The sequence below is a fragment of the Suncus etruscus genome, chromosome 7 (genome assembly GCF_024139225.1).
Source record: "Suncus etruscus isolate mSunEtr1 chromosome 7, mSunEtr1.pri.cur, whole genome shotgun sequence".
In the NCBI taxonomy this organism is placed as follows: domain Eukaryota; kingdom Metazoa; phylum Chordata; class Mammalia; order Eulipotyphla; family Soricidae; genus Suncus; species Suncus etruscus.
In genome coordinates this window covers 54362131-54390093 of record NC_064854.1, presented here as the reverse complement: position 1 = coordinate 54390093, position 27963 = coordinate 54362131, and the positions used below count along the sequence as shown (strand labels likewise).

Here is a 27963-nt window from a genome sequence, read left to right as displayed (position 1 = left end):
GGAGAAGTTAGAGAACAAAGGGGCTCTGAGTGCTGGTTTGGGGTCAGGCCCAGATCTCCACTTGTCACCAGCACTCAGTCCTTCTGGATCCCTAACTATAGAGCCAAGATGGGAGCCTCCTGAGTGTCAGAGTGTCCTTGTTCCCACTTCTGGGAAGGCAGGAGGAAGCAGGAACCTCCCAGGAGGGTGTCTGTGGGGGAGGCTTGGAAATGGAATAGTCTACATAGGGAAAGTTTTGCACTTGATTTCTTGGGTCTTTTTAGATTTCCATTTTGAGTTCACACACACACACACACACACACAAAATTTGCTGCTTTATCTTGTGTGTGTGTGTGTGCACGCATACATGTATGTATATGTGTGCATATTTGTATAAATGCACTTGTGTTAGGCATCTGTGTGTTCTGTCTAGTGACTGCTCCATTGTGTTTGCATGCATGTACAAACATGCTTGTTTGTATGCATATGTGTGTGCTTGTTGGCACACATGTATATGTGTGTGCGTGCGCTTGTTTGTTAAGGAATGTGCGGTGTTGTGTCTAATGACTGTTCCATTGTGCGTGCATGTGCATATGTGGATGTGTCTGTGCGTGTGTTAGTGGCATGTATTCTGCCCATGCTTGGCCACGATTTGTGGGGACAGAGACTGTTCCCAGCATAGAGTCCAGGCTCAGCAAGTCTCTCCAGCAGGCAGGCACGAGGCGGCCCCTGATCGCAGTGCGCTCATGCTTCCAGTAGGTGGCGCACCAACACCAGGAAAATGCTGCCCCGGGCAGGAAGCGGGGCCCGGCCTGGCCTGGCCAGTGGCTAGTGTCCCACATTCCCACCGCGTGTCCTTCCCTGGGCCCCAATCTCTTCACAGGGTCCTGTTCCATGAATGTGTACGTGTGCGAGTGTGGTCACAAGCTGACCATTCTCGATGCCTTCCCAGCTTGTTCCACCGTCACTGGGCCACGGGGCAAATGTACCTGTGCCTGGAGCATTTATTTGGCAGCCAAATTCCATCGGTCATTGAGGAACTGGAGCTGGGACTCGGGAGATCCCAGCCACTACCAGAAGTGGGCATTCGCCTTGCTCTTCCCGAGATCCCCATTAGGGCCACAGGGATGAGGTGATGGGTGTGGATGGATGCTGTGCTGATCCTGGGTGCAATGGGGCCCTCCGTGTCTCTACTATGTGTTCCCATCTAGGAGGCTTGCAGGGGATGCTGAGTGATTTTGTTTTAATTTCTCTGCGATGTCTGCAGCAGACGTTCCGTTTGGGAGCCAGTGGTTCACAGTGAGGCTTATGTAACCGAGATGCTTGAGGTCTCTTCTGACCATTAGTGCCCGAACCTACCTGGCAGGGAAGGTGTGGGGGTGTTCTGGGGGCACAGATGGCACAGGTTGTGCCAGCCAAGATTGGCAGTGCCCCCCCAAGGCTCTAGCTTCCTGCTTCGTGGCTGACCTGTGGCCGTGTCCACTCTTATGGCCATTGTGGTCATGGAGTTGCCTCTGTGTACTGGGCTCCCCATCCCTGGCCAGCTCTGTCATGTCCCCCTCCCTCCCCCCGTCTCTGCAGGAAGCCATAGGCTCGAAGGTGCCCACAATCTGAGAGGATCTAGAGAAAGGTGAAGTCACAGGCCTGGGCTCGTTGGGGAGGTGGGTGATAATTAACCTCAGGATCAGGGTTTTCCAAATTCCTGAGTTTTTAAGCGGGAGGAAGGGCTAGAGTCCTGCTCACCCCAGGCATGAATAAACAGGTCCTGCTGGGGAGTTCCAAACAGACACCAGGATCTGAATTTCTGGAGTGAGTGGACCATCTGCTGGTTCAACCAAATAGTTGCATAGGCAGGGGTTTTGGGGGAGCACCCACTTATGTCCTGTCATGTCCACTCTCTATGTCCTGCCACCCTGCAGACCCCAACACCAGGCAGCACACACACCCCTCACACCATATACAGTATATACATGCCACTTATATCCCACACAAATACATACCCCACACCCCACACCATCTGTAGGCACTCAACATACATATTCTATGCACCCCACATCACACACAGGTCCTGCTCTATATTCACCCCATGCACCGTACACACACACACCCCACATTGCCCTAGAGGTGGCATTCCCCCAGATTGATTTCCTGTTCCTGGAGACTTTCCCTTCACAGTCCCCCTTCCATAAACATACACTTCATCAATACAATCCATTAACACACAGACACACACTTTCTCCCGCACACACACACATATAAACTCACACTCCCACACACCCTTGAGACACACAGTCTCAACCACTCTCTCCACACACCAACACACATAAAGTCTCACATACTCCCACACACTACCCCACTCTTCCACACAAACTCATACACTCCCCACACACAAACACACATGGATTCTCACAATCTCACATGCTCCAACACTCCTCACACGCTCATCCACTCCCTCAGTCTGTGGGTGCTCCCTGCTCAGCACCAGTGTTTTCCACCTCTCACTGTGTGCGTTTGTTGATGGAGTGTGTCTGTTGTTGGTAGAGTCTGTGTTTGTGTGTCTTTGTGTAATGGTAGAAAGTGTGTGTGTCTGCGTGATGCTGGAGAGTATGTTGTGTTTTGGAAGAAAGTTTGTGTTGGTGTACATTCTGTGTGTGTGTGTGTTGGAAACTATGTGTGTGTTGATGGATTGTGTGTGTTTTGTAGTAAGTCTGTGTGTCTGTGTGATGGTAGAAAGCGTGTGTCTGTGTGTTGCTGCAGAGGATATTGTGTGCATATCTGTGTTTTGGTAGAAAGTGTGTTTGTGTGTTGGTGGAGAGCGTGTGTATCTGTGTGTTTGTGTGTATGCGCTGGTGGACATACTGTGTGTGTTCTCATGTATACACGGGGAGCCAGTCTGATGGGCCTGTGGGTCAGGGCTGGGCCATCCCCCTGGGGGCCAGCCAGGTCCCGTCAGATGCCATATCTCTGTATAGTCGGGTGGGTTGGGGGTCCAGGTGAAGGAGTGTACGGGTGTCTGGGGGGGTTTCAGGAGCAGTTTCTCAAGGGAACTTTCCCAGGAGTCTCCATCTGGTCGCCCAGACAGCCCCCCCCCCCCTTGGAAAGAGAGAACCTGGAGCGAAGCCCCCTTCCCCCAAACGCCGCTCGTCATCGGGCTGGGGTGCGATGCGGGGGTACCCCCTCTGCCTGGCGCTCCTGGGTCCGGCCCGCGGGGGCGCCCCTCGTTCAACTGGCTCGGCGTGCGCCTGCGCGCCCATCCCATCGCCCGCTCCCCGCGGAGACCCGGGGCCGCCCACTGCGCCCGCCGCCTCCGCCTCTGCCGCCCCGCGGTCGGGTGCGGGGCGCCCCCGCGGCTGCAGCCCCTCCAGGCCTGCCGAGCCGAGCCGAGCCGAGCTGAGCCCTGCCCGCCGGGACCTTCCAGCGCCTGCCTTCCAGCCGCGCCTCGCCTCGCCTCGCCTCGCCTCGCCTCGCCTCGCCTGCAAGGGGCCCCGGCGCGCGGGGCTGTGCCTTGCGCCCCTGCGCCTCCACGCTCGCGGGCCTCGGCTCCCTGCAGGGGTCTGGGGGGTGGAAAGCGGCGAAGTTGGGGCCACCCCGGGGCGCGGCTGCAACCTGTTCGCCCCGCGCCTTTCCGGGACCGGCGCAGCCTCCCATCGCCGCTGCCCGTTGCGCTGCGCGGAGACGCGGCGGGCTCCGGGAGGAGGCGGCCTGCGCTCGGTGGCGCCCGGCCCTGCCCAGCCCGAGCAAGCCAAGGGGGCCCGGACGTCTTGGCGACCCCCGCCAGGGCTCCAGCAGCGTTTTCCCGGCCGCCCGGGCCGTTGCGTGGCGTTGCGGTTGGCGCAGGCAGCACCGCCCCGCGCGCGCGCCCCCAGCTCTGCTGCGTCCGTGCCGCGCTGTGCCGTGCCGGGCCGTGCCGGCGGCTTGCAAAGCCCCCCATCTTGGCAGTGGGAGGTCCTGGACGCACTTGCACGCGCGCACCCCCATCCTGGTCTTTGCATTTTTTTTATTTTACATTTTTTTTAAAGTTCTTTTGTGCTCGGCTACCCTTCCTCCCAGCCCCCCAATAAATCACCAAACTGTTACCTAGCAAAGCGGGGCGGGGTGCCGGCCTCTCCCAGAACTAGGAGGTGCGGAGCTGTTTGCGGATCCGCGCCCCCAGCCCCACCCCCAGATCTTGAACACCGCCCCGCACTGGCATTTGGAAGGGGTGTGGGGTTGGGGGGGGGAAAGCATTGCTTCAGAAACTGAGCACCCCAGCGCCCTCCCTCCACCCTAAGCCCCCGCTATTTTATTTTATTTTATTATTATTTTGTTTGGCCTTTTCTCTTTTTTTTTTTTTTTTTTTTTCTCTTTTTTTCCCTTCCCTCCCGGCGGAATGGAGCTCGGCGGACCGTGCGTTTAAGATTTAACAGTTCGGAGCAGCGGGCTCGCTGGAAGGGCTTCTCGGCGGCGGCGGCAGCTGCAGGCGACGCGGGGTCCGGCCGGGCCATCCCGCCTTCAGCTCCTTGTGTCTGTCCTTCTGCCTGTCTCAACTTTAGGATGGCTCGCTTCGGGGAGGCGGTGGTCGGCCGGCCGGCCTCGGGCGACGGCGATTCGGACCAGAGTCGGAACCGGCCGGGAACTCCCGTGCAGGCGTCGGGCCAGGCGGCCGCTTACAAGCAGACCAAGGCGCAGCGGGCGCGCACCATGGCCCTGTACAACCCCATCCCGGTCCGGCAGAACTGCTTCACCGTCAACAGATCCCTCTTCATCTTCGGCGAGGACAACGTGGTCAGGAAATACGCCAAGAAGCTCACCGATTGGCCATATCCTTTCCGGCCCGGCTCTGCGCCCCCCGGTCTCCTTGGCATCTCCAGGGCCGGGGGTGCCCGTCCTGGCCAGAAACCCTGGCGGAGACCCCCCGCGCGCTCCTAGCGCCGTGGCCGGCCTGGCCGGTCCCGGGGAGGTGAAGCGCACACCCGGTGTCCGCGCGTAAGCGGTTTCCAGGTAAGCCCTTTGCATTTTATTTTGGCCTTGATCCCAGCCGTGGACCCCAGAGCAAGGCGCCTGGTAAAGCCTCTTTTGGCGATCAGCTTTCTTCAGAATGATCTGCTTCCCCGTTTGCATGTCCTGTTCGCTCCAGGGCACCGAAGTTCAGGCTCCTGGAGGGGAGGTGGGGGTTTCCGAGCCTTTTCCGAGCTGCAGGGGGACCCCCGGACAATGGCGCGTTCGCCCATCCTGCCAACTCCTGGGGGAGCCTTTGCTTAAGTTCTGCTGCGTGCGTAACGGTCTAGGGAGGCGCGATCCCAAACGGCCCAGCCGCTCGGTTCTTCACCTGAAAGCGGGGCTGGGTAGGACCCCTGGGTCCCCTGGGTGTGTATGTAGCGGGGTCGAGGGACCTCTTGGTTCCGGAGCGATCCGGATCCTCGTGGTCCGGGCGGGCGGGCGAGCAGGCGGAGTTCCCCGTGCGCCAGTGCTTGTCTCTCCGCCTGGCGTCCAGTTGCTCTGGGGGATCGAGGGTGGGTGGGGGCAGTGGTTACTGGTGGTGTCAAGGGGTGCAGACTGTCCCCCTCCTTCAGCTTGCCGGCCTCGTGGGGTTACCCAATGCCGACAGCAGCTGAGGCGCCCGCATTCTTAAAATTCAGGCTCCCGGCAGCTCTTTTGGAAATGGGGTGTCAGGGAGTTGGTGGTGGTGGGAGGTGGGCTGGAGAGAGGAGACTGGGATGCCCGCGGAGAGGGAAGGCAGGGGGGCGGGGTGCACCTCCCGGCCTCTCCTCTCCTCTCCCCTGGTTCCTTACGCACCCCATCTCCACCCCCAGGTGTGCAGCACTGACACAGCTGGAGCCGGGCCCCGGGTCTGGCGGGCCACTCCAGCCCGTTCCCGGCCTTCCCCTTCTGCCTCCGGGCCTCCCGGCCTCGGCTGCGCGGCGATTGGCTGGTGCGTTGAGCTTCCAGCAGCTCCCCGTCATTAGAAACGGGGTGCATCTCTCAGCAGATACTCTCCCCGCCGTTGCCTTGCAGCCTCCCCCGCCACAGCGCCCCGCACCCCTCTCCCCTGCCCCCACCCCCAATAGTGCGTGTTTCCAGCGTCTGGGGAGGGGAAGGGGGGCAGAAGGAGGGTCCGGGCCCCGCCCGGCAATCGGGGTGCGCCGGAGGCTCATTGTGTGCTGCCGGCCCCGCCCTCGGCCGCCCCCGACCCTTCCGAGCTGGTCCCGTCCACCTGGTGCTGCTGGGCTCCGCACCCCTGCACCCCTCTCTCGCGCGCTCGCGTGTGCGTGCGTGCGCGTGCCCCGCCCGATGCCACCGCCCACCTCCCTGCCCCATTGCGGGAGAGACACAAAGCCACGCGGGCATCCGAACGGGGTCGCACCCTCCCTCCGTGGGGGCCGTGCCTGCGTACTCGCCGGATGGTGGGGTCCCCCTGGACCCCAGGCCACCCCGGGACCGCCCCGCTCTGGCCCTGGAGTGCGTTTTTGCGCACCACGTGGCCGCCTCTGCTAGAGGTCTCCGTTTATATTGCACCCCGCTGCATCCCGGTCGGTCCCTCTGCGCCTCGTTCCCAGCGCCCTTTCCTGGTCTTGGGCCAAAATGGGGCGCAGAGAGGGGCCCCTGGAAGCTGGTTTCCGCCTGGCACTCAGGGGTTGCGCGGGCTCCCGAGCTCAGCTGTGGCTCTGCAGCTAGCTGCCCGGGCTATGCCTAGGAGCGAGGCTGGCAAGTGTCCTGTACCATGTGCTCTGTGCCATGTTGGGTTTCCTCCACGCCATCCCTTGCCCTGATTCGTGTCCGCTTCCTCCACGTGGGACGATTTCCTTGGGGGGATCTCTCTTCTAGCTTCTCCTCCTTGCCCTTCCACGCCCCCGTCCCCTCAAGATTCCTCTCTGCTTTCTTTGGAAACCGATTGCCCTGTGAGTGGTTGATGATCAGAACAGCTTGAGAGCCGCCCTGTAGGTTCAAATCTTGGTCCCCTCTCAGCTCTGTGACCTTGAAAAGTGACCTCTTCACGCTCGCTGCCCCTCACCTGTCTGTCGGGAAGATCATGGTGATGAGTGACTGGGAGGATGAAATAAGTTCATAGACCTCAGGTTTCTAGAACATTCTTGGGTAACCGTGAGGGTCTGCTCATTAATGAATATCTCTCCGCATATGGGATGGGAATGGGTGTTTGAGTTTGTGGGAGGGGGTATTTTGGGTCTTTCAAAAAAAGCTTGAAAACACTTGGGGGCTTGTTAAAATTTCAGATTCTCGTGTCCCTCTTCATCCTTGCTGAGTCCAGAACTGGGTTTTAATGGGCTCTTCATGTGATCATTGTGGACATCCAAGTTCAGGTGACATCTCAGCTCTCTAAGGCCCAGGGCTTGGGTGCTGACCGGAACTGAAAGAGGCTGTTCTGGGGTCACCTCTCCCTGACCCTTGGACACCCTCAATGGCTGCACCGACCCTGTGGGGTTTCGACCTTTGTCACAGTGGCCTGAGGAATGATGGGTATTTGTTGGCACCTCTCCTTGGGGTGGCCGTGGGCAATCCCTTCACTCAGACATAGGAAAGATCTGGATCTTTCTGGAACAAATGCCTGAGATAACCCGGATGTAGTGTGGCTGATCGGAGCAATTCAGCAGCCTGGTGCCAGTGTGCCTCATTTTTCTTAGAAGCTTCGTCTGCAGAGAGAGAAATTGTGTTTTTATGTTGTACTCTCTTGTCTGTCTCTCTACCTTTCTGTCTCTGACTGTCTGTCTCTGTCTCTTTTTCTCTTTCTCCTCCCTCCCCTGCAGTGGACTCTAACCTTTTTGAAAATGCTAATCTGATTTCAAATGTGATCTTTACATCTCAGAATCTTCTCTTTCTTGCTCATCTAATGGACTCGACCAAAGGTTCTCAGGGAAGGTTTGGAATGTTCCATGTTCTCTGGGTCCTCTGCCAAGCTCTGTGTCCGTTGGGGTGGTGTGTCTCCCTACTGTTTGCATGGTCAGAATAGAGGACTAAGGTTAAGGCTGGCTGGACTTGGTGACTCTGGGCAAGAGACAGAAGAAGCATTCCAGGGGATTAGAAAAAGCACAGAAGGGTCCTGGGTCTGATACCTAGCATCTCATATACTTCCCCAAGCCCGTTAGGATTAATTCCTGAGCGCAGAACCCTGAGCATCACCAGGTGTGACTCAGAAAATGACAAAAAAGAAACAGCAGCGTCCCCCACTTCTCACACCCCACTCACTGGGGAGCTTCCTTTTCCATAGAGCTTGGAGCAGCAGCTGCTGAGGTCACAGCACCCATTCTAAGACTCTGTTGGACAGTCATTGAAATCCTATTGTGGGGCTCTCCCACTGGCCTCAGTGTCTTACTGCTGTGGATTTCTGGTTGTCTGCATATGTGGATGGAGTTAACATGGCTTGTCAGTGAGGCTTTGCAGAAGGTAAAACTGGGGGCTTGATCCTGTGAGGATTTCAGGCCACGGGTCCCTATGACTCTGGAGTCCGAATTCTTTTTGGTTTATTTGTTTTTGGGTCACATCTGGTGGTGCTCAGGGCTCACTCCTGACTCTGCACTCAGGGATCATTTCTGGCCACGCTCAGGGCACCCTATGGGCTGCCAGGGATTGAACCTGGGTCAGCTGTGTGCAAAGCCAGCGCCCTACTCGCTCTGCCATGGTTCTGGTCTGGGGTTCTGATGATGGGGTGGAGTGTGGGCAGCAGCCAGAATCCCCTGATGAGGATGCAGGCAGATGCAAACGGGTGTGAGCAGGTATGAGCAAAGGTGCTGTGACACTTGGCCTCGAGGCTTCGGGGCCCAAGGCTCTGACTCCAAGGCATCCCCAGATCACTGCCTGCTGTTGTTCTCCTTTGCCCTGCAGGTGTGGGTAGTGTCTGGTCTGGGTGTGGAGGCAGCAAATGGCTGTGGGTGGGGGGAGGTAGCAGAACTTGCCTTGTAGCTTCGAGGCAGCCTTGGAAAGCAGGTTGGAGTGAAGGAATTGGATGGTAATGTGCTGACTTAGAAGGGAGTCGAAAATATCTCAGAGGTGATAGTTCTGTCTGCTGGTTTACGTGTTGTCACGTCCCACCCCACTGCTTGTGTTCTCGGTTACATGCTATGAATTAACAGGAGGAGGAGGCGGAGGAGGAGAAGGAGGAAGAGGAGGAGGAGGAGGAGGAGGAGGAGGAGGAGGAGGAGGAGGAGAACACAGCAGCTCTTTTCCTTTTGGTTTCTGAGACATCAGACTGGAGGATTATTAGCCACTTCCCCAAGTGCTTCTCTCTTTTTCTCCTTTCAGCAGTGGCAGTAGAAAAAAATGTAGGTGTTTTTCCCCTTGAACCCTGCAACTCTACCCCCCTCTTTTTAAATTTTTTTAAAGGAAACATCTGGTTTCTTTCCATTTTCATATTTGTAGCTGAAAATGTGAAATCCTCGTCTGCATTAGCTCAGAGCTCCAAGCTCTGCCCTGTTTCCTCAAACTCCCTGCTTCGTTCTTCTAGGAGAGCCTCCCCCGTGCGCACACCCTGCCCAGGCTTCTTGTTTTGACCTCCCTCCTCGAAGACGGGAAGTTGCCCGTGTGTACCCCCTTTTCTTTGTGGGCACCCCATTTCTCTTGTCCCTTTGTGCCCTGGTCTCCCTTCCCCTCCCTGTGCTTCTATATTTCTCCCGCTCTCATTTTTAGGTTCAGTCTTTGTGAATAATTCATTATCTGTGTGGGCTTTTCATAGGCTTTTCAGAAAAGAGAGGTGATTTGTCTTTCTCTGGGAGAGGAAAGGCACAGGGCCACCCAAGGGCCAGAGCAGGACTTGTTCCTCCATCTGGTTCTTTCCTGCAGCCGGAAGGTGGCCAGGAGGTGGGGACACTTTACTTCCTGGGTACCTTTTCTTGTTATTTATTTCTTTTTCTTTTTCTTTCATTTTTTTCTGGTGCCAGGGGATCAAACCCAGGGCCTCATGCATGCAGCAAGGCGAGTGCACCCTCACTGAGTCCTGTGCCATCCCTCCGTCAGTCTTGTGATACTTGGGTGCCCGACAGCCAGGCAGATCTCCCTACTTTCACTCAGGAAGATGCTCCATCCCACACGGGTCCCCCCAGGTTGCCTCTGCCATTCTGCATTGGTTTCATGCAAAGGTGGAGGATTCTGGGTATGTTAGGGGTGTGGAGAGTTGTCCAAGCACGCTAGGAGGCTTCTAAAGCCACCACCTCTGGAGAGGGGACAGTTGCCCAAGGCCTGTCTGTGTCTTGCCAGGATTCTCTGCCCTGTGCTCGATTGTTTTGGTTCATTTTTCTTTGAAGGGTGTGTGTGTGTGTGTGTCTTGGGTTTGCAACTCGTAGCATAGTGCTCAGGGTTCATATCATGCCGGGGATGAAACCCGGACCTCAGGCTTGTGCTCAACCCTTGGCGCCTGGAAATCCTCCTCACCTACGCCCCTCCCACCCCTGCCCCATCCACTGGCCCACATATCTGGGTCCTGCTGGAGAGGCAGGGTGGGGACTCAGCTCTGAGATGATGGTGGTGCGCAGGGACCCAGCTGCAGGGGGCTCGGACCCCTATGCTTTTTTGTGGGAGGTCCTTTTGACTTCACTCTCCCCAGTTTCCTGCCCCCCATGCCTGGCAGGTCTCTGCTGCAGATCCTCCATCTATTCCGTAGTCCCTGCAGTGAGTGTGGCCTGTAGGCAGGAAGTGGGCCAGGCCTAGGAAGTACCATTGGCTGGAAATGGGGGTGACACCCCAGATCCCCCAGTCCCAGTGGGGCCTTGCTCATCTTTTCTCAAACCATGTTGTGTTCTGAGCCTATAGCGCGAATAATCCCACTCAGACACTGAAAGCGAAAGAAAGGCCTGAAGAAAAGCGGGGTTCAGAGATCCCCAGCAGTGGGTGGGCAGGCCTGGTGAGAGGGGTTCCAGGCTCCTGAGGTCCATTAGGGGCAGGAGGCATGAGTGTTCGGTCCTGCTGGGCCTCCCAATGCCGAGCGTGGCCTTTCTGCCCGTGGGCGGTTGCTTGGTGCAGCACTGCATAATAGGATGGTTTCTCTGCTGCGTTGGCTTTGGCTGCATCTGGAAGGTTTCAGAGCTCCTCTTTGTGGGTCACTGTTGATACGTTTGGTGCAGAATCACAGCCCGGCTACCACCAACCTTGGGTCACTTCCACCCCTCCTCAGTTACCTCTGTCTGAGCTCGCCAAAGGCTCATGCTATTAAAATCTGGGCGGGAGATATAGGATGCGATGGTAGGTGGGGGAGGAATGGGTCTTGATCACTGTTGGGGACCCCTCTTCCTGCACCCTGAACCCTGTTCCCCCTTGTTTTGGGCTGGTTTTCGACCCCAGTCTGGACGGTGCTGTTGCTATTGATGTCTTGTCCTAAGCCGTCTCCTGGGGCTGCTCCTGGTCAAAAGGCATGAAATGGATTTTCCACAATGGCTCAGGATGGTTCTGGACTGTGCACTGGGGACAGCTTCAGCAGGCACCCCTTTCCTTGTCACGGATAGTTCCCCTCCATGGTGTGTTTTTAGTTTTCAGGTCATAGCCAGTGGTACTTGGGTTTCTCCCGGCTCTGTGCTCAGGAATTATTCCTGGTGGTGCTCAGGGGAGCATATGAGATGACAGGGATTGAACCTGTGTCAGCCATGTACAAGGCATGTACCATATCCGCTGTATTTGCCTTGTCTCACTGTCTCAGTCTCCTCTCTGATGCCTATGTCTTTAGTGTCACTGTACGATTGGATGTGGGTAGGGGTTACAGGCAAGGGGGCCTCCCCCTACCCTGGTCTCGTGAGGTCCCACTACTGACTCTTCGATCCTGACTTGGAGAGCAGAGACTATAGTGGTTCTCATCTGGACACCAGTGCCTTAGAGTCATAAAAAATTGGGGTGAAAAATAAGTTTTCAATCATGAAAATGAACAAGTAGGGAAGCTATCCCCTATGGTGCTCAAAGGATGCCAGTCTTCCTTCTCTTTACCGTATACCAACCTCGAGTCTCACCTGCTCAGCCATTGGGTTCAGATGGCAAAGCCTCAAGCCTGCTCTGGGCAAAGTGCAGATTATTTTGGGGTGACTGTGGCCAGCAGATCTAGGATCTGTTCCTCCTTGGGGCTCAATTGACAGACTCCCCCCACTCCCTGCATGGGTTGGGACATACGCCATGTGATCCCAGCTCTCAGCACAATGCTAGCCTTTGGGATGGCATGATTTATTTTTATTTATTTGTTTATTTATCTATTTTGGTTTTTGGGTCACACCTGGCTCTGCTCAGGAGTTGCTCCTGGCTCTGTGCTCAGAAGTCGGCTCCTGGCAGACTAGGGGGACTATATGGGATGCTGGAACTCGAACTGGTGTCTGTCCTGTGTTGGTCATGTACAAGGCAAATGCCTTACCACTGTGCTATTGCTCTGGCCCCCTTATTTGTGGGGGGGGAATGGGGCTCCCTGAGTGGTGCTCTGGGCTCTGATTGGTCAACTTGGTCTTTTGGTCAAATGATCGGAGTCATGTCTGTTGTGTTTGGGGTGGTCCTCATAGTCCTGAATGAAACCAGGCTCATATGCAGACCAAGGACCTGTCCCCAACCCTGTTTCCTCTCCCGGTTCCAAATGATTCCTTGTTCTGTTTTATTTGGGGGCCACACCCAGTAATGCTCAGGTTTGTTCTTTATCCTGAACTCAGGGATCAATCCTGGTGGGTTTGGGGGACCCTATGGGATGCCTGAGAGCCAACCTGTTCAGCTACATGCAAGGCAAGTGCCTTAACTGCTGTGATATTGCTCTGGCCCCCTGAGTGATCTTCCCTTGGTCACTCATGATGGGCAGTGAACTGGGTTAAGCCTCCTGCTGACTTTCTCTGCACTGGCCTGCACTCTTTGGGAGCAAGAGGTCACTGCACGGGTGTTGAATTTGGAAGTGGTCAGATCAGAGTTGGCCACCTGTTTGGGGCTGGAGCAATAACACATCAGGGAGGACATTTGCTTTGCATACAGCCTAACCTGGGTTTGATCCCTGGCATCCCATATGGTTCCCCAAGTCTGTCAAGAATAGTTTCTGAGCACAGAGCCAGGAGTAATTCCTGAGTGCCTTCAGGTGTGGCCCTCAAGCCAAAATCTAAACAAAACAAACTAGGCCACCTGTGAAGCTTATCCTGGACCCAGCCATTTCCATTGGTGCTGGCCATAGACAGCATTTACCCGGGTACTTTGGAGTATTGGGAGCTCGGACTCGGTGTGGAAATGTGCAGTGTTGGGATCATCAAGATTTGTTGGGTTTGGGAGTTGGGGGGTGTAGAGTTACATATTAATTATAGAGTCCTGGATGGTGGTGGAGGATGATGAGGCCTTTCTCGGCCAGGCCAGAAGCCTGCACCCCCTTCCAGCCTGCAGGTCTGAGCATTCAGGGAAACTTCGAGAAAATATCCATAGGCAGTCAGGTTCAGGAGACATCAACTTTATTCAAGGCCCTAGCCATCAAGTGTGGCTTCTAAGCTAAATCTTTTAAGCAGGTTCCATAAGCAACCTTGCATTTAAACCTGTCCTGGATATCTCTCTAGCCTCTCACCAAGGCTTCCCTTGCTGAATTTTCTCCCGAAATTCCTTTCTGCCCCTGAGGCAACCTTTTTGTTACCTTCCATAGACCCCTCCTAGAAATGGGCTGGTCTCACCAACAAATAAGATTAACATTTTGCCCTGGGAGAGGGTAACATTGGGTATGCAGAGAGGGGAAGAGAGCGAGCACAGTGGGAAGCACTTGCCTTACACTTAGTTGACCCCGATTCAATCCCTGGCACCACACACAAGTCCTCCGAGCATCACCAGGAGTTATCCCTGAGTGCAGAGCAGGGAGTGAGCTATAAGCACTGCCAAGTGTGGTCCCCAAACCACACACCACACACCACACACACACACACACACACACACACACACACACACACACACACACACACACACAACACCCACACACAATTTGTCCAGGGAGCCCTAGATCATGTATGATGCCTTGGAGCTTCACTTTTCAGCCCTTGCTCATGAACTGATACCTAATGTTTCCCTTGGGCTCCTCAAACCTGAGCCTGCAGCCTGTCCTCATTGCCTGCTTCAAATCTAGAAGGTGTTTTTGGGTGGGTCCATCACTCTACAGGCTTCCTATACCCTGGGTCCACTGTCTGACCAACCAGTCTCATTGCTTTCTTCAGCATGTCCACCACATATATACCCTTTATACTCCTTAACATTCCTTAGACAAGGAGCCGCCTCGGGAGACTGAGTGTCTGATGCCTGGATTGGGACCTCACCTTCCCTGCTTGAGTGTGCTTGGTGCATGGGACTCGAGAACGGTCCACCTAGGGGTGGGTGGCTGTGCATGCTGTCCCGATGACCCTCTCTGGAGCACGGGGTGTGTGTCCATCCCATGAAGAGCCCTATACGTTGTCTTCACTTGCTTTGGCTGCTGGAACTTTGAGATCCTGCAGTGGGGAAAGCACTCTTGTAGGTAGGCTGTGGCTGCTATGCGGTGCCGGGAGGGTGGGCAAGAGTGCTGAGTGCTCAGAAAGAGGGTTCCCATTCCAGCAGGGGCACCCGTGGGGACCAGAGGGACAGGAACCCCACAGAAAGAGGCAGTAGACTCCGTGCTGCTGGACCCATGATATATCACAGGCTCTCACCTTAGAGCAAACCAGCCCATCCACAATTCCCACATCACTTCTGTCCCCACTGTCCACATTGAGGGACAGGTGTCCTGCTACTTGCGAAGTCATGACAGAGGAGCTGATGTGTCTCTTGGGGGAGTGTCCCAGGTACTGGTCATTTCTTGCCAAGTAAACATGCTGCTTTTCTGGCCACCTCTGGTGTCAGACCACCAGAACGTGGGGTGCTGTTTGCATCGAGCTATTTGTTGTGGTGGCCCTGGCTGATAGTGGTGACAGGGACTCCATGTCCCACCTCCTGCTTTTTGATTTGGGTGGGAGAGCTGTAGACATGCCCAGCAGAGGCTGAGAATGACTTTGGGGATGGTGCTCCTGCCAGGGCCCACTTGCGGCTGAGCCTGGACACCTGGCAGTGTTTCCGGTCTTGGTCCGAGGCTGCTCAGGGTCTACTGGGCCCCCAGGCTGCCCTTGTCTATCAGGCCCTGGCTCTACATGACACCGCAGCTTCCAGTCTCCACTGCTGTCCCAGAGTCCCCTTCCTCCTTTCTCTTGCGAGTCAGTAGCCTCAGTTCCTCCCATGACGCCTGCTTTGTCTCTGCACAGTGACCCCCATACTGCTGTCTCATGGCCCTGCTTCCCTGCGTGGAGAAGGTCCTTCCCTGGGAATCCTTGGTCATTCCCAGCTTGCTGGTGACTGCAACCACTTCTCATTTTAGTTAAGTAAGCAACAGGGACTTTTGATGTCTCACTGGAGGCCTCGATCCCTTCGCCTGTGTGGACCCAGAGCTCACCTGTGTCTGTCATCATTCATGTCTGACTCTGCCCCTACATCCTGTGGGCCCCTTGAGGGGTAATGAGGCCCCCACAGGTCCCCAGAATGCTGAATCTTTCCAAACAGAAATGAGTGTCACTCTCTGCGTTCAGCAGGGCATGCAGGTGGAAGGCTGCTGCTCAGGAGCTGGCCCAGCTGGTTGGTTGCTGTCCTGTCCACTCCCCCTGCACCTGAATGTGGAATGACGGGGTTCCCTTTCCCACCTTATCCTAGGTCAGCCGCAGCCAAGGTCCATACTTTATATGTGTTCATTCAAACAACTGTTGGACGGGATCAGATCTGGTCTCCACTCCATCCGCCACTGCCCCCAATTTTACGTCTGTTAGCTGCACCAGTAGTTCTGTGCTTCTTGAATCCCTGAACCTCCTTTCTCAGTGTGTCCTGAGCCCTGTGTGGTGGGGTGGTGGGAAGGTGGTGGGAGGGGGTGGCTTGGCCTTTCTTGATTGGGATTGGCCTAAGGCAGTGTCTTGCTTGCTCCAAAGCACCCTCCTTCCAAGTGTCGTGGGGACAAGGCTGCTGGGCTGGACTTGGGAGTTGGGAGATTAGAGGGCTCTCGGGAGTTCACTTTTCAAGTGAATCTGGGCTCCTATGCCCTGCCTGGAAGTGCTTCAGTGATCTGGGGAGCCCCATCCAGCCAGGTGCCTTGACTGGTCCAGATCTGGTTCCTCGGATGGACAGCAAGAGAGGGGGTGAGCCTTGAGGGTCTGTGAAGAGCAGAGGTGAGGGATCCTCTCAGAACGTGTGTCTTAGGATAATTATGGAAAGGCTTGTGTTTACCCTTGACACTGCAAAACTTATTCCCCCCATAATAAATCCCCTTCTTCTTGGCATCCCTTCTCCATCCTCCCCAGATTGTCCCCTCCTCACACCTTCTTCCTCCTCCCCTCACCACCATCCTCTTTCCCAACCCCAGGCCTCTCTTTCCCTTGCATTATGTCTCTTTCCACCCGATATCACCATCAACTTCTGACACCATATCTTCTTCCCCCTCACAACACTGTTTCTTTTCTCTTCACAACACAGTCTCTTTGTCCTCCTGACACTACTTTCCATTTTCCCTTGACATCTCGTCTCCCTTTTCCTCATAACACTGTCTCCTTCCTCCTGGCATCCCTTCCACACTCCTGACATCTATCTCTTTCCTCAAAACACCATCTCCTTCCTCACATACCATTTCCTCCCTCACAACACCGTTTCTCTCTTCCCCAGATAGTCTCTCTCTTCTCCCGACACCACCTTCCATTTCCCCAGACACCACAGGCGTCTCCTTCCCACTTGTCACACTGTTTCTAATACACTTCCCCTGCGGGGTGCTGTCAGGTTGGGGGTGTCCTGTGTGAACCTCTGTGATTCTGTCCCCTGAGCAGGCAGGTGTGAGGGTCCCCCATGCATATGGACACGGACTGTGTTGATGGACGTGTGTGTGTGTGATGCCTGGTGGGGATGTGTTTCCAGTGCGTAAGGCCAAGAGTCAAATTCTGTGCCTTGCTCTGTTGGTTCCTCACGACATTCCTGGGCTGGGTGCTTTCTCTGTGCTGAGTGCAGCAGGGGACGTAAAAGTGTTGGGGGGAGGGTACTTGTAGTCAGACTGTGAGGAAGTTCCTGAGGTCTGCCCAGAGTCCAGTTTCCACTCCCAGCATGACTAACAGGGTTTGTGCACGGAGCAGATGGTGAATCTGCAGCATCTTCACCCCAACCTGCAGATTCAGACATGGGGGGCCAGAAGTGGGGGCCTGATAGTGGAAGTCTAGATTCCTCCCCCTGAAGCTGCCTTCAGGCTGGTTTCTGGGGTCTGCAGTTTTCTTGCCCCTCTCACTCCTGTGTTGAGTTGCCTGTCTCTGAGTCAGAGAAGGGAGTAGGATTTGCAGGAGTATAGAGAAGCACTCATGGTCAGTGTGGGGGACCCCAGGACGCCTGCCTGAGGGAGGCTGGTGGGATCTGACAGGGGTCCGGAAGTGCCCTTGGGCCCAATACAGGACCAGGCACCATGTAAGACAGGGCTGTGCAGGGGTACAGGTGGACACAGAGTGTGGTTGGGTCACGGCTGCATGGAGGCTGGAGTTGAGAGGCTCTTGACCAGGAGCTGCGATGCAGGGAGCCATGGGGGCTCCTTTGGAGAAGGCATGGGAACATGGGTCAGCGCTGTTATGGGGCTTGAGACTGTGTCAACACAGGGGCTCTGGGCCTCTTGGCAAAAGAACACAGTTTACCCCCGCAGCTGGGCCTGTGTATAAGCATGTGAGTTTACACATGATTTATGCATATGTGTGCACATGATGTTTGTACCTTGTGCTTGTGCATGTGTACATGTGTGCAGACATGCCTTTGTGTATCACATGTGCATATATATGTGGGCATGTGTGTATGTGTGTGTTTGTGTGTGTGTATGTGTGTGTGTGTGTGTGTGTGTGTGTGCGAGCACATGGCCTCCATCTGCCCTACTGCCCTGTGGCCTTCTGGCTGAGGATGGGCATCTTCTCTGAGTGATGAGCAGATGCTGGAATCTATCAGAATTCCTTCTTGAAAACGGGAACGTCTGGGTTTAGAGTGACTCTGGGACAGCTTCGTTTCCACAGCAGACCCCCAAGGCATGGCCCTCTGGCTGTCCTTCTCTTTGCTGTGACCTGGTAATTGCTCCTCTGAGCTCTCCTCAATCCTCAGAGCAGATTGAGAAAACACCTCGGATAAAGTGGTGGGATGGGGCCCAGCCCAACCCATCTTGTTCCATCCTATCTTCTCCCATTGATTCCTCTGTGCTTGGCCAAGCTCACAGCAGTGCCCTGCACCCCCCTGGCCCATTGAGACATGGTCTCGGGCCAGGCCAGGGGTAGAGGTGCTCTAGTTCCTTGGGCCTCCTTCCCTGCCATGCTGGTTGCCCTGCCAGAAATGGACTTAGGAGGGCCCGAAAGCTATGGGCTGAACTGAAGTGATGCCAAGGCTCTGGCCCATCTGTCTGCCTCTGTTCTGCTCCATCCTTCCCATCTCCTCCTGTCTCTGCACTACTTCTTCCCTCCACTCAGCCACACTCAAAGCCCCTTTGCTCTTGTCCCGCCTCAGAGCTCTCTGGGGACCCTCTGCCACTGCAGACCAGGCTGGCTGGAAAAATACAGGGGGGCAGGGGCTTCACTCCTTGGGGTTCTGGAGAAGCAGCCTATGTTCACATGGCCAATCTGGGGAGGAGGCAGTTCTCTAGGCCCCTATCTTTTTTGGGGTGGGAGGTTCATACCTGGCAGTGCTCAGGGGTTACTCCTAGCTCCATGCTCAGAAATCGCTCCTGGCAGGCTCGGGGGACCATATGGAATGCTGGGATTTGAACCACCGTCCTTTTGCATGTAAGGCAAATGCCCTACTTTCATGCTACCTCCAGCCCCGTAGGCCCCTGTCTTGCCATGGGCATCTCCCACTCGCAAACCCACACACTCTGCTGCTTGAACTTGGGGGGAAGTTCCCAGATACTGCTACTGCCCCATATTCTCAGTGAGTCCCAAACCTCATTGCTTATAGCACCAAAATATGCTCCCAGCATCATCAGAGGCGCCTCACTGCCTGAGCCAGTAAGAGGATGGTGGGGTCCAGAGAGAACCCAAAATCCAATTGTCTTCCCTTTTCCTGCAGGGTGCTTGGAATCTGCAGTGCTGCACTTTGGATGACTGCTCTTCTCATCTCTGCCTGTCCAGCTCCCCATGAGTGCCCATCCTTGGGGGCTCCCCAGTCTCCATTAATCTGTGGGTTGGATGTTTAGGGGTGCAAGAGTGCATGCAGAGGTGGCTGAGCTCAGGAGTGGTGGTGAGAGAGAAAGGGGGAGAATTCAGACAAGATAGAGGAGAGAGATTTCTGAAAGAGGTTTCTGGTACCAAGGTCTGTTGGTACCAAGGTCCTCCTTGCCTCTGGTGCTCCTGGGGTGCCTGGGAAAGGTGCTGAGGACTTAAGAGACCAAAGTGATGAGAAATGGTTGCCCAAGTCCCTGGAAAGCTCAGGGAGGGACCTTAGCAGAGCCCAGGGTACAAAAGTGAGCTTTTCTCATCTCAGAACTGTTCCTATTTCTTCTCTAAAGGCCTGCAGAAACATCAGCTGTCCAGATGGGGCCTTACTCAGCTAGGTGCAGTGGGAAACTGAGGCATGAGTTTGGGGCCAGAAAAATGCAGGCAAAACAGTACCTGCATTTCATGCCCTCTGGTTACTCCTAAGCTCGCCCAGAATGGTTTCTGGCTTCCGTTTTGGAGATTTTTTGCCATTAGCCTTCGTCTTTTGGTCTGTAAAACAGGCACTTCGGGCCTGTCTCAGCAGAACCCAAAGGTACTGCCTGGTTTCCTCTAGGATCTTTGTCTCCTTTGTTGGACTGCACCTGACTGGAGGGCATGGTTCTGCCCTGGCTCTCCACCCATGGTTTGCAGCAGCCTGGGAACTTCTGGAAATGCAGGCACCCAAATTTCTGCGTGGCCGAGCCCCCTTGAGACTCATCTCTGGAGATGGGAGACTAGAGACCATGATAGCTCAGAGCTGCTCAGAGGAGGGCTGGAGTGAGAGCTCAGTGGGGAGGGCACTGTCCTTGCAGGCTGCCGAATGGGGTTTGGTCCCCAGCACCCCATAGAATCCTAGAAGTGATCCCTGAGCATAGTAGCCAGAAGTAAGCCCTGAGCACTGATGGGTGTGGCCCCCCAAATGAAACCAAAGAAACTGCTTTGGTGGTTTTGCAGAGGGGCACTGACCTCATTAAGTGGTCAGTTAGCTGCGCCTTTCTCTGCTTCCCCAGAGCCACTCATGGGCCTGGGAGAGAATGAGGCATCTTTAGTGCCGCACCCCAGGAGTGCAAACATGCAAGGTCTGGGCCAGTCCGGGCGTGTGGTCATGGCATAGCCTGGAGACAGATCCGGCCAGAAGCTCCAGCCTCTTTGGGTGTGGGGGAATAGGTCTGGCTACCAGCCCCTTAGTACAGCCCCGAGGAATCCCCACAGCCCAGTATTCACAGGGACACTCCCCAGAGTGAGGTGAGGGATCCCTCCTGCACCTTAGTGTCCGCTTGGTAGGCCAGGCAGAGCGGGCAGCAAGAATAGCGGTACTGCCCCTTATGATGACCAGTGCTGGACATATGGTGTGTGTCCCATGGGAACATCTAGGTCTGAGATGGTCCCCTGGAGTAACTGAGCATCTGCCCTCTCTCAAGCTTTGGCCTTTGCTCCTCTGCCCTGTCAGTTCAGAGATGTGTCTGAACATGGGGACGTGTGCTGGGGCCTAGAGGCCAGTAAAGGGCCCAGGAGATACTCCAAGGGTCTGCTGCGAGAGTGCGGGGCTCATGTAAGCAGGGCGAGAGTGCAGAGGGTGGGGGTTTCGGATTCAGAGGTCAGGCCCACACCTTTCAGGTCACTGAATCTGATTCAACTCCCAGCACCAGGTGGTCTCTGAGCATCACTGGGGAGAGCCTGAGGCCTCCTCAACATTGTAGGGGTGTTGAGATCGCCCCAACCTCTGCTAAAAAGGCTTTAGTTCCTGTCTGTCCTTAGTCCCCCAGAAGGACAAGCTGTCCAGTGGGTGTGGGCCTGGTGTGGCTGTCAGTGTAACTGCTTGCCATGTACACAGTGTCAGGGCCGGCCCCCATACAGTCTCACCACTGTCTTCTTTGTTCTTCAGCCTTTGGCCTCAGCTAACTGTCTCAGGTCATAGGGCCACAGAAAAGGTGGTGTAGACTCAGCCCACATTAGCCTGTCTGTTGGAACTTGGGCGCTGGGGAAGGGGTTCATCTCTTTGTGGAAAAACCTGGTCTCTCCGTGTGAGTATGGAGGGCTGGTGAGGGGTGCAGGAATTCCAGGTAGGCTCCATGGGGCGGTCGTAGGCCATTTGTTTGTGGTGGATGAGTTCATTGATCTCCCGGAGGGATCTGTGGGGTCTGTACCTGCAAACTTGAAAGCCCCTGGGGGGGTTCTCCTCCTGCTTCTGGTTCCACTACCCGCCTTGCTTGCTTTGCCTTTCATTCACCAGGTTCTTGGCTCCCGTAGGTGTGCTGCTCTTCCGTCTCCCTAGGCCTGACAGCCTTCGAGGCTGAGCTGCATCGCTGCTGCCTGTCAGCCAGGGACTTTGAACAGAGGCAGCTGTTGCCATGGTGCCGGCAGGTCGCATCCCACCACCATGGTAACGGAAGTTAAAAAACTGATGAGAAGGCTGGAAGTCACGTGGCACGTTTTGTTTTGTTTTGTTTTAAAAAAAGAAAAAGAGGCTTGGTATTTTTCCCCATATCATCTCTTTTTTTTTTTTCCCCTCTTCTTTTCCTTAGGCTTTTCAGGGCCCCAACCTGGCAATGTTGGGGCCTACCCCAGCTGAGTGTGGGATGGGGTGTCACTCCGGGGGGACCACTTAGGGGACTCGTGGTGTGAGGGAACCAATTGGGGCTCTTGCATGCGAGGTATGTGACTCCCTCCACAATGAACCCATGATCCTTGAAAGATGAGAAGAGGTGGGGGAGCAAACTTACAGGAAGAAAAAAATACAGGCGACACTTGGGTGAGAGTCTAGAATTTGGGAGGAATCTGGGAAAGGGGGACACTGCAGATGGCTAGTTGGGCACTGGTGTGTCTCCTGCTGAGAAGTGCTGGTTTGGTCCCCCTTTGCATGGTGCCTTTCCATGTGGCTTAAAAGCTCAAAAATCCAAGGATGGGGAAACCCAGGTGCCCAGAGCCAGAAGCAGAACTTGTTCCCACAGGAACCTGCCCCCTCCAAAACCACCACTGTTCTTGGGGAAAGGCAGACAGCTGTCCTGGAACCCCAAGATCCCTGTCTCTCCGTCCAGCACTTATACTGGGTCAGTGTCTTTGGGGTCTCATTGGCCTACTCAGCCCGAGCCTCAGACACCAGCAAGGCTCATGGTCTGAGGAGCTCCTTGCTCAATGATCTCTGTTGGGACCAGACGGCTTCCCTCAGCTTCTGGAACAGAGGGAGGGCAATGGGAATGAGGTTCAGGACCCAGACCTACCTTTTGGGTTGGTTTTCATTTTGGTTCCCAAGATTGAGAATGATGGGCTGGGTTGGGCTGAACCGAGTGAATCATGTGCGTTCAGCTGGACAGTAGGCCAGGCATGCACTGTGCAGAGGCCCTTAGCCAAACACTCTGCTGCCCCACAGGATGGTTTGAGGCCACTCACCTGACGTCACTGTCTTCATCCTGGACCCACAGGATCTGGTGCTTGACCTGCTCAGATCATGGGCGATCTCACTGACCAGCCTCTGCAGTCCTGCCCAGATCTGGCACTTGGCTGTGTCAGCTGCTTCTGCTTGTCCCAGGGGCCACTGGCTGCACCTTCTCTCCTACATGTCAGCAGGTCCCCAGACACCTGGACATTGCTGAGTGGGGTAGTGTTACTCTGCACCTTGTGTACCACCTCATGGCCCCCAGTTTGGAGCTCTAACAGGGTTAACTATGATTTCCATTGGCTATGGCTGCACTAGGCTTGCTCCATGGCTCTGCCACTGTTCTGGAAGGTTCTAATTCTTTTCATGGAGTGAAGCAGTCTTGAGAGGCGGGGATGGCTGCCTGAACCCTGGCTTCCTGCATCCCATCTCTCTGGCTCTGCTTGAAGACCAGCTGGAGTCCCTCCATCACCCCAGGACTGTCTGAGTTATCCCCATAAATGAGAACGATGAGTTCAGGCAGTGTGTGGGAGGGCTTGGGATGTGTCCACATAAACAACCAGTTCCCAAGAAGGGCATCATGATCCAATGTGACCTGATACAATGCAGAGAGGAAGGGAGTGCCCTGTCTCCCCTTAGTTGATGGACTGTTCCAGACATCTTTAGCCTGGTGTTGTGTGAGTGGCCAAAGCTGCTCCCCACAAAGCCAGGGATAGTGGGGTGGATGCACTCTGCCTCTGTTCCTGTAACCTTCAGACCCTGGCCCCTCAGTACCTTCTATGCATGTGTGCACATAGGTGTGAATGGAAGTGCATAGGCATGAATGGACTCACATAGGCATGATTGAACATTAACAGGCATAGAATGAACATGCATAGGTTTGAATGGATGTGCATAGGTGTGAGTGGATGTGCATAGGCATGAATGGATGTGCATATGCATGAAAATGGATGTGCACAGGGGTGAGTAGAAGTGCATAGGCATGAATGGACCCTATTGGCATGATTGAATGTGCCTAGGTATGAATGGACACATAAACATGAGCATACGCTGAGTGGACGTATATAGGCATGAAAGGACACAATAATCATGAATGGATGCACATAGGCCTAAATGGACGTGCATAGACATGAATGGATATGCATAGGTGTGAATTGGATGTGCATAGGCATGAATGGATATTCATAGGCCTGAGTGGACACATATAGGCATGAATGGATGTTCATAGGCATGAGTGGACGCTCATAAATGAGAAGGGATATGCATAGGTGTGAATAGACATGCATAGGCACAAATGGACATGCAAAAGCATGACCATAGGTGTGAGTGGATGTGCATAGCACGAATGGATGCAAATAGCATAGGCATGAATGGATATGGATAGGTGTGAATGGACACGCATAACCATGAGTGGACATGCATAGGAGTGAATGTTTGTCTGTGGCACCTGTGTAGGCTTATATGTATGAACACAGGCTTGACTTCAGGCATGGGGCATTGTGTAGGTATGTGGTGCGCATGTGTGTGCACAGATATGAATGAAGGCATGTAGGGATGTGTGTACATGTGTATTTGCTCCTCTTTCTCCCTGCTGATGAGATAATACGACTGGGTCTGGGGTACTTGCACAATTCTCAGTTGTGCTGGCTAGGGGCTGCAATTGCCTGGCCGCTGTCCATTGCGAGCTGTACCAAGAATGGCAGACATATGGGCTGCCAGGACCATGCTTGATGCATGTAGCAATATCAGGGACCGAACTCATGAACTTGTGCTGGCAGGGCAGGTGCCTTAGACATATTGGGTTATCCCCAGGGTTCTGATGCCCCAGAATCTGAGAGGAGGCAGGAGATAGAGAGATAGACAGACAGACACTTACTAGAATCAGCAGGTGGGCATCTGAGCCCAAGTATGTGGACATCCCAGACTACCCATTGAGGCCTGAGCCCTTTGTAATTGAATCCCTGAGTGGTGGGTGTGGGCTCAGCTCCTAGCCTGGTCCCCCCACACTCCCTTGGTTCTGTTGACCAGCTGAGCACCAGAGGGGAGACCATGTGTGTGCCCCATCTTGGGGGCTGCAGCGAGGAGAGGCAGGTGTGCTGGCCAAGAGTGCTGCTCAAATTAGCTGTGTTGCTAGGGAAACTAGGCAGCCATTGGAAGGCAGGCACATTGGGGAAAGGGGATAAATCAATAAGCAAAACCTATTTTTACCAGCTCCCTAATGATTGTCGTGAACTTGCTAGACAGGAGCGTGGGAGCATAGGGTCCTCATTAAGGGCTGGAGGTGGGGTGGGGCACGAAGGAGAATGTTTGGGGACAGTGCCAGGGAAGTTCATGCAATGATGCCCCTGGAGAGCAGATGCTGCAGACAGGAGGAGTGGACACTTCCGGCAGCTTCCAGAGCCCTTTCCTGGCTGCCTGCTCCTCCAGCGGCCCTTCCCCTGGCTCTGTTGCTTCCATAGTTTGCAGAAATTCACTCTCATTTCTGAGACCCTCGGATCCGAAGGGGGATGTGGAGTTTTATCTTTTTCGCTTTTTCTTTACTCTATCTACATATTTCAGAATCGACACAACTTAATTGAATTTCTAATTAGAAATTAATTTTTGTTTTAGGGCCACACTTGGTGATGCTCAGAGTTGACTGAGCTCATCGTTTAGGCATCGCTCCTGGTGGACTCTGGGATGCTGGGGATCAGACCCAGGTTGGCCCCGTTCTGGGCAAGCGCCCTGCTCGCTGTAATTAACATTGTGCTCCTGAGAACACTCAGACAATAGTCCAGGACTCAAGGAGAAAGTGAGACTAGTTTTCACCCCTGAGGAAACTCGGCTTCCTTCCAGATCCTTTTCCTTTCTGTCTCTAAGACACAGTTATTAGTTTTAATGCTTTAGTTTTGAGTAGCTAATGAGTGAGCCCTGCGCAAATGTTCAGATGGATACAAGGTTCAGGGACGTGGTCTCCGGGCTGGGCCCTGGGCAGCTCTCACTGCCTTGTCCGCTTACAATAGTCCTGTCACCAGTTCTCAGGGACCCCTGCTAGGAATGAGGGTACAAAGCCAGGAGGCCACTCACTCCCCTCAGGCCCCACACCCACTGCTCCCCTTGTTCTATCTCTGGTCTAATTTGGCTGTCGGAAGGAAATCATGTTCTTCAGGAAATGTTATGTGTTTGGCCTTTGGCCATCAGGGCTTCTGGATTCTTGGGTTCCTAGACTAGGGGTCCTGGCACGCTAAAGCCCGTGCTCCAGTCCTCCGAGCCCTCCTCCTGGCCTCAGGAGGGGTGGTTCTTTGAGGCCTCGACGACTCCCAGAGCCCCTGGCCTTCCCAAATCCCATCTTCAGCTTTCCTGGCTGGTGCAGGGGTTGGTCCATGGCTGGCACGTTTAGCAGGCTCCTTGCCTTGGCATCTGCGGGTTCTCTCTTGGGCTGCTCCTATTCAGGAGAGGATTAAGCTCTCCAGCTGCTCAGAATCCGGACTCCAGCTGGAATGTGGAGTGGAGCCCTGGAGGAGTGAAGTCTGGAACTGGGGGCGGAGTCCTGGAGGGGTGGAGCCGAGATAGGGCGGAGTCCAAGAGTCCTGGGGTCTGAGGCTGTGGGACGACGTCTGGGACAAGAGGCGGAGTCCAAAAGGGGCGGGGTCTTGGAGGGGCGGGGTCAGGAATAAGTGGATTCTGGGCCTTAGGGTTGGAGCATGGGGCCATGGGTGGAGTCCAGAAGGGCTGGGGTCTGGGACTAGGGAGTCAGGTGGGGGCCGAGTTCTTTTTCTGGGTAGGGGGGATGCTTTGTGTTCTGAGTCCAACCCAAGATGGTTATCTGCCCATTCTGGATACCCTTTGCCCCCCTGCTACCCCACCAGTGGGTGGGAGATGGAAAGCGAGTGTGTGTCTGCGCTCCTCTCTCTGTGACTACCTTAACTCACCTTCCCCACGCCATTCGAGTACATGATACTGGCCACCATCATCGCCAACTGCATCGTCCTGGCCCTGGAGCAGCATCTGCCAGAGGATGACAAGACTCCGATGTCCAGGAGACTGGTATGCACCCCTCTCCTCCGCTCCCCTCCTCTCCCCTTCCTTCCCTCCCCATTTCCTTGGCTCTGTTGCTCTCCCCCCCCCCCCAATGCCTTTCTTCTATTCACACCCTGACGCCTGCCCCTGCCCTACGGGAAGGACCAGAAAAGTGTGAGATGCCAGGGAGATCCCTCCAAGGGAAGGTGTGATCTCTAGCACCAAATAGTTCCCCCTGAGGCACCCCTAGGTGCAGCCCCAAAATTAAAATTTTTTTCTGGGATGGGGGATGGGGCATGCTATGATGGGGATTAAACTCATGCTGGACACAAATGCAATTTTCCTGGGCCAGGAGGATGACCCTTGCAAATGAGCCCATTCCTGCCCACAGAATGAATTGCATCCACTTTGGACTCTGTACATGGCCCACAACTGCTTGAAAAGAGTTGGCTTGGATCTTTGCTACTTTGCTTTCCTTCCCCCAGGGACTTTGGTTGGGGGCAGGAGGGAAAAGTAGGATGCAGGGGAAAAGAGGAAGGATGTCAGGTTTCAGTTTATGTTTATGTTTCTTTCTTGTCATCTTTGCCTTATGTCTCATTCAGTCTAGGAAGTGCACAAAGAACTTAACATGCAGACACATGGTGGATTGGGTTGGTCCAGAGTGAGAGGGGGCACAGGCTGGGCATATGGAAGTCCCATGTTCTGTCTCCAGCATGGCATGGTCCCCCAAATACCTCTCATGGCAAGCTCTCAGCTCCTGAGCACGGATCCAGGAGAACCAACCCTCTCCTCCAAATTAATAGGAGATTAGACACAAATTCAGATTTGTGGGAGCAATGCTGGGAGTGTTGGGCAAACCTAAGGAAGATGAAGTCCGCTGACCCCCACAAGGCAGTGCTGTGGCCTTTCAGTTTCTCCAGCCGCTTCCCCCTGAGTGCCCTGGGCCACATTCACTGAACACAGTGTGGCCTCGAAGAAGGAGCTGGACTGGTATCCACCTTGGCATCTTTTGTTCCTCCTGCAGGAGAAGACAGAGCCGTACTTCATTGGCATTTTCTGCTTTGAGGCTGGCATCAAAATTGTGGCCCTGGGCTTCATCTTCCACAAGGGCTCCTACCTGCGCAATGGTTGGAACGTCATGGACTTCATCGTGGTCCTCAGTGGGTGAGTGCTCCGTGCCTCTGAGGCAGCTGCAGTGGGCGGGCTGGGAGCAGCAGACCCTGGAGGAGGGCAGGGGTGCAGGTGGCTTATGTCGGATCTGACTGCACATAGGGTCTGACCCTGGGTCCCGCCTACAGACTTGGCTACCCTGTGCCTGATTTCCAATACACCTGCCCAAAGTTGGCCCTCGACATAATATTGTTCCCTCTTAAAGTCATCCCCCCTCCAATGAGCCCCTTATATGGAGAGGCTCTCCATCATTCCCAGACTTCTCCTGAACATGGGTGTCCTAGTGCTGGGAACCCTGGT

At 54.8% G+C, this 27963-nt stretch overlaps 1 protein-coding gene across 1 annotated transcript in view; it reads left to right on the top strand.

The window, feature by feature from the left end:
• The first annotated feature begins 3770 nt into the window (after positions 1–3770).
• Positions 3771–27963, top strand: part of CACNA1E (calcium voltage-gated channel subunit alpha1 E) — a 123878-nt gene continuing 99685 nt past the window's right edge. The window contains exons 1-3 of the mRNA XM_049776647.1: positions 3771–4778; positions 26415–26520; positions 27518–27657. Of these exons, the coding sequence (XP_049632604.1) occupies positions 4513–4778; positions 26415–26520; positions 27518–27657 (512 nt within the window). The 5' untranslated portion in view covers positions 3771–4512. The remainder of the gene's footprint in view (positions 4779–26414; positions 26521–27517; positions 27658–27963) is intronic.